This window comes from Ambystoma mexicanum, chromosome 4p (genome assembly GCF_040938575.1).
Source record: "Ambystoma mexicanum isolate Mex_15411 chromosome 4p, UKY_AmexF1_1, whole genome shotgun sequence".
Lineage (NCBI taxonomy): Eukaryota > Metazoa > Chordata > Amphibia > Caudata > Ambystomatidae > Ambystoma > Ambystoma mexicanum.
Genome location: NC_090927.1, coordinates 919,874,397 through 919,890,710, shown reverse-complemented (window position 1 = coordinate 919,890,710; position 16,314 = coordinate 919,874,397). Strand labels below are relative to the sequence as shown.

The 16,314-nt window shown below is 45.8% G+C and overlaps 1 protein-coding gene across 1 annotated transcript; it reads left to right on the top strand.

Annotated features, from left to right (window-relative positions):
- Nucleotides 1–14,205: 14,205 nt before the first annotated feature.
- Nucleotides 14,206–15,622, top strand: LOC138452874 (myb-related transcription factor, partner of profilin-like). The gene is made up of 2 exons (XM_069605223.1): nucleotides 14,206–14,626; nucleotides 14,898–15,622. Exons 1-2 carry the CDS (start codon nucleotides 14,206–14,208, stop codon nucleotides 15,620–15,622), a joined length of 1,146 nt encoding a protein of 381 aa, XP_069461324.1.
- The last annotated feature ends 692 nt before the right edge of the window (nucleotides 15,623–16,314 follow it).

Genomic DNA, 16,314 nt, shown 5'->3' with positions numbered 1-16,314 from the left:
AAAGAAGCCTGGAACATGTATGTGACAGAGCATGCCCAGTGGGAATGTTGGAGCTCTTAGGGGAGTCCAGGGCATTAATTAAAGTCAAGGCTTAGGCACAGTGTTCACTGGGCATGGCTTCAGATCATGTTGATTATACACAATGTGTGTCTTGGAGGTGCCCAAGGTACTATGCCCAAGGCTCAGGGCCATTCCCAAAGGGCACTGTGCTTCGGAGATGGCCTTCAGTCATGCTCTGGGCAGAGTGAAAGTACCTGACAGCATCCTGTCCAAGTTTGATGTCAATGCATTCAGCCTTTATCACACTATATTTCAGCACTATTGCCCTGTGGGAAAAGATATTGACCAACCGTATAACTTGTATTCCCTGGGTACAACTTGATGACAAGTTTCAACAAAAATCCGAGTGAGCACAGGGTGTTGTCAGGAAAGTTTCATGCCGTTCCATCCAAGAGGTGCAAATTAGGTTTTGATTTTGGTATACCACTATGTAACATTTCGCCCACATGCAGAGTTTAACCTTGCAACATTCCTAGCATATTCAAAATAGGTTGTCTATGTATTTTGGGAAGCTCATGCAATACTTTCTGCAGGGCTCAAATGTATCAGCCTCCAATATTGGCATTTCCTATAGTTCTAAAGGGATTCAAACATGTGTATAGACTTGTTTCTCCGGTCCGCAGTCCCGCCCAGATCTGGGAGCACTGATACAAAAAGTGCCATTTTATTCTTTTTTATTTTAAACATTTTTTATGTACATTTTGTCATTTTGCCAAACAATAGCAAAGTAAGTGATCCCACATATATCTAAAAACCTGTGTCTCCCATACTCCCGTCTCTAGCTGCGCATGTGCTTTATCTAAAAACTGAGCAGGAGGCAACGGGACTATATGTCCTTAAGCAATCCCATTTTCCTCCGTCTCCTCAATATAACCCTTTTAATTAATTATGCCCCACAGAGCTCCTGTATCCATTCTTCCTTTGTTGGGGGCCACACTGATTTCCAACCCTTCGGAATTAAATATTTAGCAATCATGGCTGCTCTAAGTAGCCCACACTGTGGATGTGTCAACTCCTCTACTGCTGAGCCTTCCCCTAATATCAGTGTCTCTAAATCAGATTCCTGCCGTCCTCAGTACATTGCTTAGCAGCCCTGTGACATCCAAAACTTGCTAACCTTACTGCAATCCCAAATCATGCATTCCAATGCCCCCTTCCTATGGTTGCTTCCTCAGCAGGCAACCGAGTCAATCAACCCCCTCGCAGCCATCTTATCGGGTGCCCAGAAAATGATCTTGGACAGTTTGACCTGTCTGTTATGTTATGTTATGTTAATTGATTTTATAAAGCGCACGCACGCCGAAGCACCTTGGCGCTAAAATGAACCAGGAAATTTCAAAAACTAGCTGACAGAGAAAAATATTTAAAACAGATATGTTTTCAGCAGCAGACGAAAGGTAACGAGATTTTTAGTAGCCCTCAATGAGACAGGCAAGGAAGTCCACAATTTAGCAACCTCACCAGAAAAAGAGCAGCCACCCACCCGCTCAAACTGGTAGCAAGGAATTGAGAGGAGAGAAGAGCCCTTAGACCGCAGTTCACGAGAGGGCACATAGGGATGGATATTTTCCTGGAGATATTCAGTGTCAGATCCATAGAAAGCCTGGTGAACTATCACCAGTGATTTAAAGTGAACCCGCTGGAGAACTGGAAGCCAGTGCAGTGACGGCGGAGAACAGGAGAAATATGAGCACCATATGGCGTACCAGTACAGATACAAGCCGCATAGTTTTGGAGGAGCTGCAATCTATGGAGAAGGTACAAAAGTTGGGCCAGAAAAAGAGAGTTACAGCAATCCAGCCAACTCAAAACTAAAGCCCACTCAAAACTAAAGAGTCTGTGACCATGGGTGGAAGGGCAGGACCTTGCGAAGAACTCAAAGTTGAAAAAATACTGACTTGCAGATGGCCCCAACTTGGCCATCCATAGATAGGGAAGCAGGCAAAATTACTCCCAGGTTTTTACCTCCGGCACCGGGGAGGGGCAAGTGCCAAGTTCCATCGGCCAAAAGGCTGAAGATCAAATTGAATAAGACGAAGAAGCGACCAAGAAGGGGCTATGTGGGGGTACACCACCAGCACCTCTGTCTGGTCCCCATTAAGGTTCAGCCATTTGCTGCCCATGCACTCAATCACGGCCAACAGGCAACCCCTAAGCTGAGATGCTAGGCCCGGTTGGGTAGAATCCAACCGGACGATGATTTTTGTATCATCAGCATAGGAGTAATATCTAAAGCCATGAGAGCGGATGAAAAAAACAAGCGGCTGAATGTAGATGTTAAAAAGAGTCGGGGACATAGCAGATCCCTGGGGGACCCCACACAATAGAACCGAAGCGGCTGAAAGAAAGAAGGCAAGTGTCAATGTTTGGTTATGTCGGCCAAAAAAGAGGCGAACCAGGCCATGACCTGACCTGAAAGACCGGCGACTGCCAGATGATCTAGTAGCACCTGGTAGTCTACTGTATCGAACGCAGCTGATAAGTCTAACAAAATAAGAGCTCCTATTCCACCTTCATCAGCCAATAGGCAGAGGTCGTCATGCACTGAGACCAAGACGCTTTCTGTCCCTCGACCAGGGTGAAAACCAGACTGGAACAAATTCAAAAAAAGAAGAATGCTCCAGAAAAGAGGTGAGTAGAGGCGAAACAAGGGATTCCAACACCTTCATAAAGAAGGGCAACAAGGAGATAGGATGAAAATTTGCCGGCAATGAGGGATCCAGAGAGGGCTTCTTCAAAAGAGAAATAACAACTGCTTGTTTAAGTTCTAACAAAATGGATCCAGTTTGGCAAGAGTCATTTACTGCTTCTGTCAACCAGTTGGAAATGTGAGGGGTAATATCTTTTAAAATTCTCAGCAGAATAGCATCCGAAGGTGAGGCAGATTTTAATTTGCCAATCGCTGACTCCACCTTCTGAACTATGATCAGATGGGCAGGAAGAGGGCTGCAGGAAAGCCAAATAAGCGAATCTGTTCACGCATCAGATTGACTTTGCTAATGAAAAAGGCTGCAAGGTCATCACAAAAAGCATGAGAAAGTGCGACCTGAGAGCCATGGGCGTAATTATAGGGGGGCAGAGGGTTTGGTCCCCCCAACTACTGTGACATGCCTTTTTGTCCCCCCCAAATTTTGGAGGGAGGACGGGGGGCCACAATCATCAATTATGTAATTGGACAGTGCAAGCCCGGCTGGGGTGCCCAGCAAGGCTTGCGCTGTCTCATTACATAATGCTGAGATGCCGGCGCTGCAACACATTCAGGGCCGGGATGCCCTGCATAGCTCAGTCCCTCACCCTGGTTGGCCTGACTCAAAGTCAGCAGCCAGGGTGCTGAACTGGGTGTTGCAGTACCTGGCGTCTGTGCTTCCACTCTAGCAGCAGCACTTCCAAGGGCTGCAGCGCAGAAATTCACTTTACGGCTTTGTGTTCATGCAACACACAGACAGGAACTAGGAAGCTCATTCAGCTTGCTGGTTTCTGTCTGGAGGTGCGTGAGTGCAAAGAGGTTAGGTCGGTGTAACATGAGACCGGCATTTGAAAGCAGAGCAGAGTTACTTTTTTTTTTATATATCATTTTTAATTGTGTTTGTGTATGTTTGTTGGGGGGCTGGGATGCGGGTTGACGCTAGTGAGGGCCTGTGTCACATTTGGACAATGTGAGCCGAGCTCACAGTACACATTAAGACCCCAGGTATGAAGACACACTAACAATAACAAATTATGCTTTCTCTGTGGCAAGCCACAGCTCTGCCACACCTCTAAAATTAGTCTTGCCACTTTTCAGATTCTACTAAAGCACCAGCATCCTAATTTCAAAATGATGTTGGCGGATGGTGCGCCCTCCCCAAGTAGAGTGGAAAGTGTCAAGCTGAGAAAACATTCGACCCAAAACTGTCGTACTCTGCAAATTCTGTGAAACTAACTTGAGTGCTATACGCCTTCAAACATGGTGAACCTTTCTTAAGCAGTTTTTGATCTAGGTGTGCAGAAGGAAGCGCATGGGATTTTGTGTTAAAAGCACGTTTTTAGGAGCCCTGTGTAACTTTTCCCCCTGCCGCCTAAATAATCTTCACCAAACTGGCAAAAAGTATTTCGAGTTTTGCAGACACTTTTTCAGGACGGTTTGGTGCAGATTAGTAAATGGGTGTCATGGTTCAGCTTAGAGGCCACCAAAAACTGCTTCACTTACCAAACTAAGCAGGGGAGTATCCAGCATTGTAAGAGTGGGGGAGGGGAAGGTAAGCAACGAAACTCAGTAGGTGGAATTCCACATGGTCTCACTGGTGCCTCCAAACCGCCCACCCCTAAACCAATCTACTTTTTTAGTAACATTAGTGGAAGATGGCATTTTAACACACAGCAACAAAAATAAAACTGCAGGATCATTCCAGGTGCAGGAAATTCATCTATTAGAGCTCTGTCCAAGCCGTCTGAGGCAAAATACATGCAAACTTCCTAATTATTTTATGGATTGCACCAACAGAAGTGACTTCACAGAAAAGGACATTGCAAGGCAGGCGCATCATCAGTCCTTGATACTTGGAGGCACCATGGAAGTGACTTTAGAATAAGTTGCCATAAATAAGCCAAGTGACAAAAAACTTTGTGGTGCAAAATGCCTAAATTGCACTTTTGTTATGTGTGGAGCAACTCTATAGTCATTAAGCTTTTCCATTATAATGCCATTATACATTAACATAAGCTTTGAAATTAATCAGAGTCACTTGCAGAGCTGCAGATAAGGCACAATGTGATTTAATGATTTGCTCAGGATCACACACTTGGTGAACTAGTGAAACTGGGATGTGGACAATTTAAGCGACCGCGCACATCTTTCCAGGTTCAGTTGATATAGATATTTATTAAGGTTTTGCTTTACATTTCATGTGCTTAAATAATTATTTATAGCAATGCCTTGGAAGCAAACCACATTACATAATAAACTAGACTTTCATAGTAAACTAACCATACACTATATGCATTGTCATAGAAATATGTTGAGCAATGGGAGTATGGCTTTAGTTTTATTCTCCCCATTCTGCATGCAAAGTCACAGTAGCATCGTGTAGATTAATGTGAGCCTAACAAATCTCCCTTGGGTTTTAAAGCCTTAGTCATTATTTCATAAAGCATGCAACATTATACACCCTTCTCACTTCTGCTCACTCCCTCCCATTCACATTTCTAAAGGGACAAAGTTCCTGCTAATAGTACCCCCCTCCCTCCCATCAGTGCCTAATCACTCACATTGTAATATTCTGTTGATACAGAGCAACATGAGGACCCTCTGCTGCCCGGAGCTCATTGTGACATTGTCCTGGCAGCAGGACACCTCTACCATTCGGATCGGGTAAGGTGTCCTGCTGCCAGGAAAATGAGCATGCTGATCAGGAATGGCTCAGCACACATTGTCCTGCGAGCGGGACACCTTTGCCGTTCGGCGCCCTCTTTGATGTGCCGAATGGGAGAGGTGTCCCAATGACAAATGTCCCTCTCTGGCAGATTGCCCCCCTCCCTGCCTCTCCTGCTTGGTACTGAACTGCTTGGAACCATTTGAACACAGGAAAACATACCTTAATTTGTATCAGTCAGAATCTTGTAGAAAGTATCTATCAGCACCTACACATAGAAGGTGCTGTGCACAACCCAGGTTTGGAGATATATGGCATTTAAAAATGGATACCAAGTATACTTGGTCACCCACTGCACTGCATTGACCGACGGCTTCTGCCTTTGAATGAAAGGAAAAATCAAGGGAATTGCTGACATTCCAGTGAATCTGTTCTTTTGGGCCATGGCTTTACAGTTCAGCTAGGTCGAGTCAACTCAGCCCAAACTTTCAGGGATCAGGGGGTGATAAAGTCTGGTCTGCTCAATGGACGTTGCGCCACTGTTTCCATTTGTTATTGTATATGTACATATAAATGTTGTGTGCACACAGTGTATGTCAATGGAGGTGCTGGGTGCATTTGTGTGTGAGTGAGAGTGTATGCAAGCATATTTATGTTGACTGTTGTGTCTGAATGAATGATAAATAATGCATTCTTTGTATGTTCTATTGGAATTAAGTTTGTGAATGTTATGTTGTGTCACTGGGTGCATGGCAGGCCGGCTAGAGATGTGTGGGGGCCCAATTGAATTTTAAAGATAGTCCACCAGTCTTATGAGAGTTATAACAGTGTATCAGCAATGGACTCTTGTGGTGTAGTAGTCTAGTGTTATCCCTCAGGTTTTTCTGACCTCTGTACAAAATCACAGCGAATACCTTTTTAACTTGATACAAATAACCAAACCCATGTCCCCCCAAACCGCCAGTATACCCATACACCCCCCCCACCTGCTTACCTTTTCTCCATCCGCTGTCTCTCCTGTACCTTGCAGCGTCAGATCCATCCAACATACGCAGGTCGGATCTGACACTGCAAGGTCCCCCTTTTCTTCTTTTTTTTGTTGGGTCCCCTGCCACCAATGCTGAGGAAGCGGGGGACACACCTGCAAATGCCAAAGTAAAAAATACCTAACATGGGGCACGGGGACATCCCCGTAATCCCAGCTCTTCATGTATCTTCGGCTTCGAACTAGTGGTGGTGACCAAATTCTGTCAAATCTACCATTCCACCAAATTTTATCGAACAATTTGGCTGAAACGATCCCTATGAGCCACCACCCGCCCTCCCTCCACCCCACCCCTGTCCCCCTAACATTTTTTGCAAAGGTACTCTGGGGGAGAAGAAAGTGACCGGACTACAGAGAATAATTCTCGGAGTTGATTGAGAGCATTTTCAACCTTGCAGGTATAGAAAGTACTTTTAGCCACCCGAATGGCATGGTGATAGGTGTTACAAATCAGGGTAAGGGCAGATTTAACACTGGCGGATTAAGTTCTCCACCATTTCTGCGCAGCCTCCTGTTTTTTTGCCCATTGAGTTCATCCATAAACCAGGGCTGCGAAAGATGGCCCCTCAACTTACAGAGGGTGATGCAACACAGGTGAATATTTTTGTTAGCGAAGAAAAGTTAATTGCACCTGCCGCTCAGCAGTGTGCCTGAATATTGGAGACAATGTCCTCGTTAGAGGTTTTAAGCCAGTTTCGGCATAGCTGATATTTGCCTTCAACAGGGGCATGAACAACCTCTGCCTGAACCAAAAAAGGCACCACTAAGTGGTCAGACCAAAGAATGGGGAATGGAGGAAAGGAAGCAACCAAGGGGGTTCTGGAAAAAAACTAGGTCAAGTGTATTACCATCTGAATGAGTCAGAGATGTCACCAATTGAGCCAGACCCACATCATTCATTGCTTCAAAGAAATGCTTCTCTGTCATCGTGGCAGGACAATTAAAATGAAGATTAAAATCACCTGTGATAACCAGGTGTGGATGTCTTAGTTCCAAATCTGTGACAAACTCAAACAATTGGTCACAAAAGGAGCGATCAGCTCCAGGAGGGCAGTAAACCCCTAAAAAGTGTCGACCAAGATAATCGGAAATAGCAATTTTTACTAAAATAGCTTCCATTTTAATAGAATGGATCAGAGGAATATGGCTGGCATTCAGCCCAGACTTGACAATCACTGCAGTGCCACCCTAAGATTGCGCTGGTTGGCGATCCACACTGAACATTTTATTTGAATCCGAAAGCAGCTGAGCCAATGCGGGCCCGGAGGCATCATTCAGCCATGTCTCTGTAACGCATAGCACGTCCGGGGACAAATCAGCCAGCAAATCAGAACATGTAGCTGTGTGTTTGACCAGAGAACAGGCATTAACAAGTAGCCCGGTTAATACGTTACTCAGTGGATCTAAAATAGGATTTACTGGGTCACCTAGTGTAGGCAAAACTGTTCTCGGTGGTGCCAACACCAGCAGCCTCTCCTTAGACCAAGTAATACGCGGCCCAGTTTCCATGCCTTCTATCCACGGCACGGAGTGCGCATGGACGAGGACAGATGGGCTTAACTTTGGCGCAACTTCGGTGCACTGAGTGTGTGCCTACTGCGCCTCCGTGCAGTATTCTCACTAATATAGCACATGGTATTGCTGAGGGAGTTCCCTGCTGCTGCATGTAGGTAGCAATGAAAGACTGAGTCCAATAGAGGATGCAAGTGTGGAAAACAGACACAGCTGCTAGGCAACGTGCAGCGTGTCAATGAGGCCGAGAGGCTACAAGGAAAGAAAATAAAAGGTTAAAATCAACCAAATAAATAAACGTGCTCAAGGTGCCCAGTCACCCGCCATGGCCTGGGAAATGTAACTGGAGCCTTAAAAGGAACACAATAAAAGTAAATAACGTGCAAGTAAAAGTAAGTATAATGTCACAGCATCAGGGGCAGCAGCATACCTGATCATCCTGTCTGGGTCTACCTCCCCAATTCAGTGACATTAGCTTAATGTTGCTGCGTACCTCATTCCATTTCTTCTCACTGACCACCTTCCCTAACAACTGAGACCAGTCTGTCAGTATTTTAGGATTGCCTGTCCCAGATTTTTGTAGGAAAGAATAAACCTCCAATGCTATATGACCCGGGTGCCCATTCACAACAAAGTTGCCTCTAAATCCTTTCCTGCCATCTCCTTCTAGTCTTCATATCCTACTCCCGATATTATGTTCTTTAGTGTTATGTATTCACCATAGGTGCACCAATCCATTCCATTCCTCTTTCTCAGGTCCATTTTCTATCTACCCTCAGGTCATTTATCAAGTGAACACTGGCCAGATGCCATGCTGAAGTCCCGCCCAGTGTGGACCAGTTTTATCCCAGATTCACTGACATGTGCCTCCAACATTCCCTGATAAATTCAGTCAGCTTTATCGTCTCCTCTTTCTTTCTTGTAATGGATGTAAACATAGCCCTGGGTTTAAGTGGGCCCATCATGTTCACCTCAACCTTTCTCTATGCATCAGCAGTGGCGTCGACAGGAATCAAATTTAGGAGGGGCACAGAGGGGGCCAAAGACAAAAGTAGGGGGGGCACAGAAAAAGTAGGGGAGAACATGGTCACTGCTCGTTTTAGGGGGGCACAGTGTTTCACACGGGGGCCCCGGGCCCCACAGGCCCCCCCCCAGCGACGCCACTGGTCACAGGCACATAGCCGACTTATAAGGCTGATTGATCTACGGAGCCGGAGAGAGAAGATATGACGTCAGCAAACAAGGGCGGAAGCACAGAGCTAGGGCACGGAGCCTAGCCACAATACATGCACCCAGGAAATAACTACAGTGCCTAGAGGACGTTTTAAGAGAGGCTGGCTGAGCAGGTGCACTGAGAGTAAGAGACATACTTTGATCCTGGTAGAGCCCGAGAGAACATAACGGAACCCAAATGAGCATTAGACAGCCCGGCAGTGCGCGCCAGGACGTCCGTCAGCCTGGGAGAGGCGGAAATACTCTGCGTGAGCCCGTCGGAGGCTACGTGACCCTGAACGAGTCTACGCGAGCCTGTCAGCTAGAAGGGCAAAGCCCGGCAGAGCCTACGTTTCCCTGAGCGAGTCTGCATGAGCCCGTCTTCTAGAGCTCAGGCAGAGCCCGCAGCATCAGGCTCTTTTTCCAGAATTGCTATCCTGTGACAGCTGTGAATGCTAGGTGATACCTTGCAAAATGAGGCCACTGAGGCTGCAGTGTTGTGGTAAAGCTCCCTAATCCATCTCATGAAGTCGTCTCCTCTAGCATCTTAAAGAGGAACTTCCACTTGATATGGTCAAAAGCTTTCTCTGTGTCCAAAGACAATGCTGTCACTGCAGTGTTCTTATTCTGCCCTCCTTCAAGGTGAGTATTAATCTCCTCATATTCACTGCAGCATATAGATCTTGCACAAATGATGATTGGTTTGCGTCTGTGATTTTCAGCAGGACCTTCTCCGGCCCCTTTGCCAAGACCTTTGCCAATATCTTACAGTCGGTGTTGATTAGACGTATCAGTCTGTAACTACCCAGTAGCGTGGCTCCCTTCACGTTCTTCAATATCATTGAGATGTTCACATGTCGCAGCAATGCGGCAATTCCCTTTTACATATTTAAGTCTTGTACAATGCCATAAGTGCCTCATAAACCATTCGAAGAATAATCTTATTGAGTACAATATTTCATAAAGTGCCTGAATTCCTCATTGATTATCCCTGGGTTGTATGTGCTTTTCCTATAGTACCTTTGAATCGTGCATATGGCCCTCTGATTGTTTAATATCCACAGCTAGTGGGCTAGCAGTTGGCTACATTTCACTCTGTCTTCATTAGAGTTACATCAGCTCTTGAACAGGGCTATACGGACTTTTGAGTCAATAGTTTATTTAGTTCATACTTTTTGCCAAACAGTTCTCTTGGCACGCCCTCTTTTTGCAACCAGCATATTCACCTTGAAATCTCTTGTTCCTGACCTTAATCTACTTTTTGTTGTTGTTTTTTTTCCAAGCATTGCATGAAAATATGTGTGTAAGCAGTTTGTGGTTTGATTTTACCATGAGATTACTACCCCACAAATAAAATGTGAAAGCCCAATACACTGCCTCTCTCTCGATGACTGAATATGTCACTCTACAAACTTAAGGGGCAGGAACCAAATGCCACACTACAGTCTTCACTCACACCACTGTGTCCAAGCTGGATGGGTTAGGCAAAATCCATGAAGGTTGATCAAGACAGCATCATGCAGGCTATGGATAAAGCACAATCAGTATAAAAGAACCAGTTTGATGATCGACATAGGATCAACGAGCAACATTGGTTGGTAGGTGAATGGGTGTGGGTGAATAATCAGTGCGCAAATGATAAATGCCAAGGAGAACAATTTTTGGGGCCAAAAAGAATAGCTGTGGAGAGGGAAGGAGTGATGGTCATGGAAGGGGTGCAGTTTGGTGCAAGCGATGGCGAGTGAAGTGTGTCACTGTTGTTGGGCCATCCGAGAATGGCGACGAAAAGGAGAAAAAGAGAAAGTGTAAGTCGATCCAAAGGAGGGGATGCAACAATCAGGGTCAACATGAGGAGAAATTAAAGATGTCTATGCTGGATGAAAGATGTTTTTAGTTATTAGGTACTTGGTTATGTTTGTGGGAGTACTCCTGGAACAGTGTTTTCTGGACAGGTGAGTGCATTTCATTGTACAGCAATGCTGGTGCTGTCATACATTATCTTTGTAATAAAGCACTGGTGCTGTTTATTTCTGGTGGATTGTGCTTGTTGAGTGACTCATGCATTTGTCTTTGCATAATGGGTGGTTTTTCTGTTTGCTGTTTTTGTTGTATGTTCTTTTTGCTCATATAATCATTTTGTATTGTGGCATAGTCTGGGTGGCACAAAGGCTGATATGCAGATGGATATTCCTCCTTTGTGAAAGGTACAGTGAGCTAAAAATGAGGCCTGCGGACTCTCAAAGTCTGAATAACCACAGAACAGGGTATCATCATCATGCATGTTCTTCCTGGAGAGGGGGGCCTGCCACCATTTTTGTATTTTGCAAGGAACTTTGGGTTGGTCACAGTCAAGCATAACACAGAGCAAGCAGGCTCCACTGGTGCCCACCACCCAATCTACATCCTCAACTGACCCTGGTGGGATACATTCTAAAGTGGTATCACTACAGAAAAGGGGGAAGGAACCAAGGCGCGTGTTGTGGCGATCGCATGCCCATTGAGTAAAGAACCCTGTGGCGAACCTCTGCAGGTGTCAGGAATAGCCATGAATAACAGGAAGAGGAATTGTGCGTGTCTCAGACATGATACCATATGAGTTGCATGTGTGAGCTGGTTGAAAGGGACCACTGTTATGAAACTGGGCGGATGGAGTGAGGACTTTGGTACACCGACTCTATGGAGAATCCTATCTTGAAACTGGGAAAATAGAAGTGGAGTTTAGGTTCTACAGGGTAGGTCAATCCCATGGATGGATTATTGCGATTATTCCCCTGAGCAAAGTTTGAAGTGGGTAGGATGGCTGATTCTGGTGCAGAGTGTTGAACCAGCGGCTATGTGTTAAGGGAGTGCTAATGAGTAGTTGTGAAGAGTAGAATGGTCACGTGAGAGGGCTTTTGGATACTCATTGATTTATGTGTGACCTTTCTGTAACAGATTTGCTTACGGAAATAAGGACTTCTAGGAATTGTTTTTTATTTGAATTTAAGGGTAGGTGTGAAAGGTAGGAGATTTTCAGACATAGCTATGTTTATTTTCCTGTATCTCTTCAAAATGGTGTATGGGAATACGTGTGAGGTGTAAAAGAGAAATGAATCAGCAAAAGCACACCAGATTAGGGACATCTTAATGAAAATCTAAAGGTATTTGGTGCGTTATGTTGAATGTTTAAAATTCAAGTGCAGGGAAGAAAAGATCGATCCTGGTACAAAGATTGTGCATAAAGAATGAAAGAAAAAGGTATCCTATGTTGGAGGGTACTGCCGTCCCCTGCACACCGTCTATGGCTTCGAAAAGCCAGACGCTATTAGTGTAGTATTTGTTAAAATGATTGTGATTGAGTAATCATGATTACAATGATTTCAATATGAGTTTTTTCATAAAACATAGCATAGATACATTCAAAACGTTGTGGTTTGTAAAAAAAAAATAAGAGTGAGTATGGTTCTAAAGTCTAAAAAGGAGCACACAAATTGAAAATGAAAGTTGTATCGGAGAGTTGGTCCTCGTTAGAATGACCTCCTTTTGTGTTGAATCTCTCCCCAATGGCAGTTGTTTCAGAACTCCACTTACCGCATGTTGCCCAGGATGGCCTTGATGGTAGTGCCAGTCCATGTAGCAATATTGTTTTTCGTAAAGTCTTTTTTAAAGTCCAATTATTGAAATTGATTGACAGAAGCATAAATCAAAACCTATCACTGTAAACGGTGCATGCAGATATGAAAAAAAGATCAACTGAAGTATTGAGCTCATATTTACAATCTATGGATATTATTGAATAATAGCATTCATGATCATGAAATAGATACTATACAGGAAGAAGTAATACAGGGTAGATCAGTATATTAGTGGCATGGTATATTCAATGAATACAGTCAACTAAAATCCACATAATGATCCTCAGACAATGTTAGAGGCCCACAATTAGTGTATTCAAAAACTGTTTGCTATGTCTCCAATTGAAAATGTACATGATCTTTTACAGAAATTGGGTCATTTATAACAGCTATGTTCACAGTGTAACTCTCGCAAGAGCTCTGTATGTCCCCATACAAACATATACAGATCAACTTGTGTTGAGTAGGGGATGAATGAAGAATATGTTGATGTAATAGATCACTATATAACTTTGGTGATGCATTTATTAAACAGTGGTCTTGTTGGTGCACACTTATCTATACGGGGAGAGTGTTATTTTTTTTAATGAAACTGATCTCACATTGTCTAACAATGATCCCTATTATATAACTCCAGAGATGTACGTCATTTTATATAAAGGATCCAAAGTGAAATTCTTTGTTCATCCCCAGTGGATACATTGAGTCCAATTTGTCTATCCAGTAAGTCTCCCGTTGTGATAGTCTCTTGTACATGTCTGAACCCCTTGGTAGAGGATGTACTACTTCTAGTACAATGCATCCCAATTGTGATATGTTGTGTGGTCCTTGAACTGTCTGTACACAGGAGATTTCTGGTTACCTGTACGTATATTAGACTTGTGTTCAGTCAAGCATTCATTTACCTTCATAAGGTCTGGCCCACCTAGTATTGCCCACAAAGGCAACTTAGTCCACAGATTACATTTTTATTTTCACAGGTTGCATAAAGCCTCATTACACATTGTGCGGTAAATGAAGGCATTTACCGGCATGGCTTTATTTGCGTCTCCGCCCTCGCAAGAGGCCGCTAATTGCGGACCATTACGAGTACGCGGACACGAGCATAGCGCCATGCCGGTAATCTCCCTACCGCCATGCCTTAAAAGTCCCCAAAAAGTCCATTACCGGCTTCGACTAAAGTGCTAATAGCACCTCCGCCTTCACGCTGCATGCAAATTGCGGTCACCGCTATTAGCGGCCATCGCTATTAGCGGGCACTGTAAAAAAGCGGAACCGGAAATAGCGTCATCGCACAGGAACAGGAAAGAGAACGGCGGACATCTTTAAAAACACAATCCATTGCCATCCTCCGCATCCAGGACCCCTTTCCAGGAAACTCGGACACAAATCCATCCAGGACAGCCCAAAGATGCCGAAGGCGGTAAAAAAAACTGCTGAGCGCCAACGTAAGGAGAAATTCAGCAATGAGGAGCTGATGATGCTGACTGAAACACTAGCAGCAAATGCAAATGTGGTCTTCAGCAATGACATGCGGCGGGAGACCATCCTCAAGAAGAGGGCCATCTGGGCAGAGGTTGCCAACAAAGTCAGTGCGGTGGGGACCACCACCCGCACAGTCAAGGACTGTCGTAAGAGGTGGGACGACCTCCGGCTCTGTGTCAGGAACATACTGATAGTCAACCGCAACCTGGCAATGGGCACAGGAGGAGGCGGCGAATCAGCTCTGAAATTCCATGAGTGGGAGGAGATCTGCGCATCAACAATTGGAGTGGAATTCATAGAGGGTGTTGGAGAAATGGAGCATGGTGTGGCCACTTCAACCGATGGAGGTGAGTGTATATATCAAAAAATGCACAGTGAAGTGTGAGGTGCCCCCAAATATGTGTCCGTATGAAGGCCATGGATCCAGCCACAAACATACATGCATGCATCACCACATACACGTGCAACACAGACCCATTCATGCATGACCCACCCGACATCCCCTTTACCGCAATCCACAATAATGAGGCCCCAATGCATAGAGTGACATGACGTAAGCATTGAGCATAAGGCATGTTGAACAATAAACAATAAAAATCCCTGTTTCTCACCCCACAGGATCACAGACAGAAACTGAGGACACACGCACTGCGACACCTGCTCCCCCATCTACCATAAAGCCCAGGAGAGATGCCACAGGGGACACCGCCACCACCTCAAGGGGAACCGGGAGGAGTGTCCATCAGCAGAGGGACAAAGGCAGCAGGAGCACAAGTTCCACGCAGCCTGAGGCCATGCCTGCTGCCATCGTAGCACACACGGCAGTGTGTCCCTCTGCATGTGAAATTAGCATGGAGGGCACGCACTCTGCTGCCAGCAGTTCAACTGGTGAGGCAGCAGCCACTGCACCACCTTCGGACGAGGATGAAGCACTCGACATTGTGGATCGAAGCCACACCCCCAGCCCAACACGCTCCATTGAGGCAAGCCCACGGTTGTCATCAGGGTCGGGTAGCCATGGAGGATCAGCCACCCACACCCTGGAAGGGGCATGGAGCCCCCAGGTGTCCTCACCTGATGCCAGTGGCATGGATCAAGGCACTGCAGTTATGCAACCAGCCCGTAGCACGCAGCATGACCTTGCGTCCATCAGCCAGAGGCAGGCAGAGATCACTCGGCTGGTAGGGCAGAATGTGGCTGAGTCAGCCCGTCTGAGGGAGGACCTCAGTATGTTTGCAAGGCAGACAAGGGAGGGCATGGAGGCATGCACGAACAGGATTTGCAATGAGATGGCCCAACTCAGGCAGGCCATGATCCGTATAGCGGACGCGATTGAGCGTTGATGCCCACCCACAACACAGGATGAACCGGGCACCTCCTCCTCTGGGAGTTCATGGCAAACAAGCCCCCTGCGCCGCTCTCTGCGCAACCTGAGGCGCACCACATTCCAACCACCCAATGGCAGAGGAGGCACTGCGAATTAGGGCCAGCAAGGACTAGGTGGCACATGTGGAGAAGGACACGTACACACCATGAGAGTCACATGGGGTTGTTGTGGGGGGAGAGGGGTAAGGGTGTTTTTGGGAGTGTTGTGGGGGGAGGGGGTGAGGGTGTTTTTGGGAGTGTTGTGGGGGGAGAGGGGTAAGGGTGTTTTTGGGAGTGTTGTGGGGGGTAAGGGTGTTTTTGGGAGTGTTGTGGGGGTGGGGGGGTAAGGTCATTTGCACAGTTGGGGCCATGCACTTTTTGTTTGATTTTTGTTCACAATGTACTGTTGAAAATTTGAAACACAGGCTTGCTCTTCATCATTGTGTATGTGTACTGTATTGGGGAGATGGCTCTTTGTGGGACTCACCACATGCATCAGGGCAAAAATACCCATCTGCATCCATAATAGTTTTACCCTGGATCTCATCGAATCTGATACATCAGATGCTGACGCACATCGTGTCCCTCCTGGACATTGCCTCTTGCATGTCCTGGCGGGACATTTCAACCATCCTCATCACCATCCACATCATCCTCATCTGGCGCTTGC

What these genes read in the sequence shown, in the direction of transcription:
- LOC138452874 (XM_069605223.1), top strand. Translation starts at nt 14,206, where the DNA reads ATGCCGAAGGCGGTAAAAAAAACTGCTGAGCGCCAACGTAAGGAGAAA. An exon ending in GGCCACTTCAACCGATGGAG is followed by an intron (nt 14,627 to 14,897) that starts GTGAGTGTATAT and finishes CTCACCCCACAG; the next exon opens with GATCACAGACAGAAACTGAG.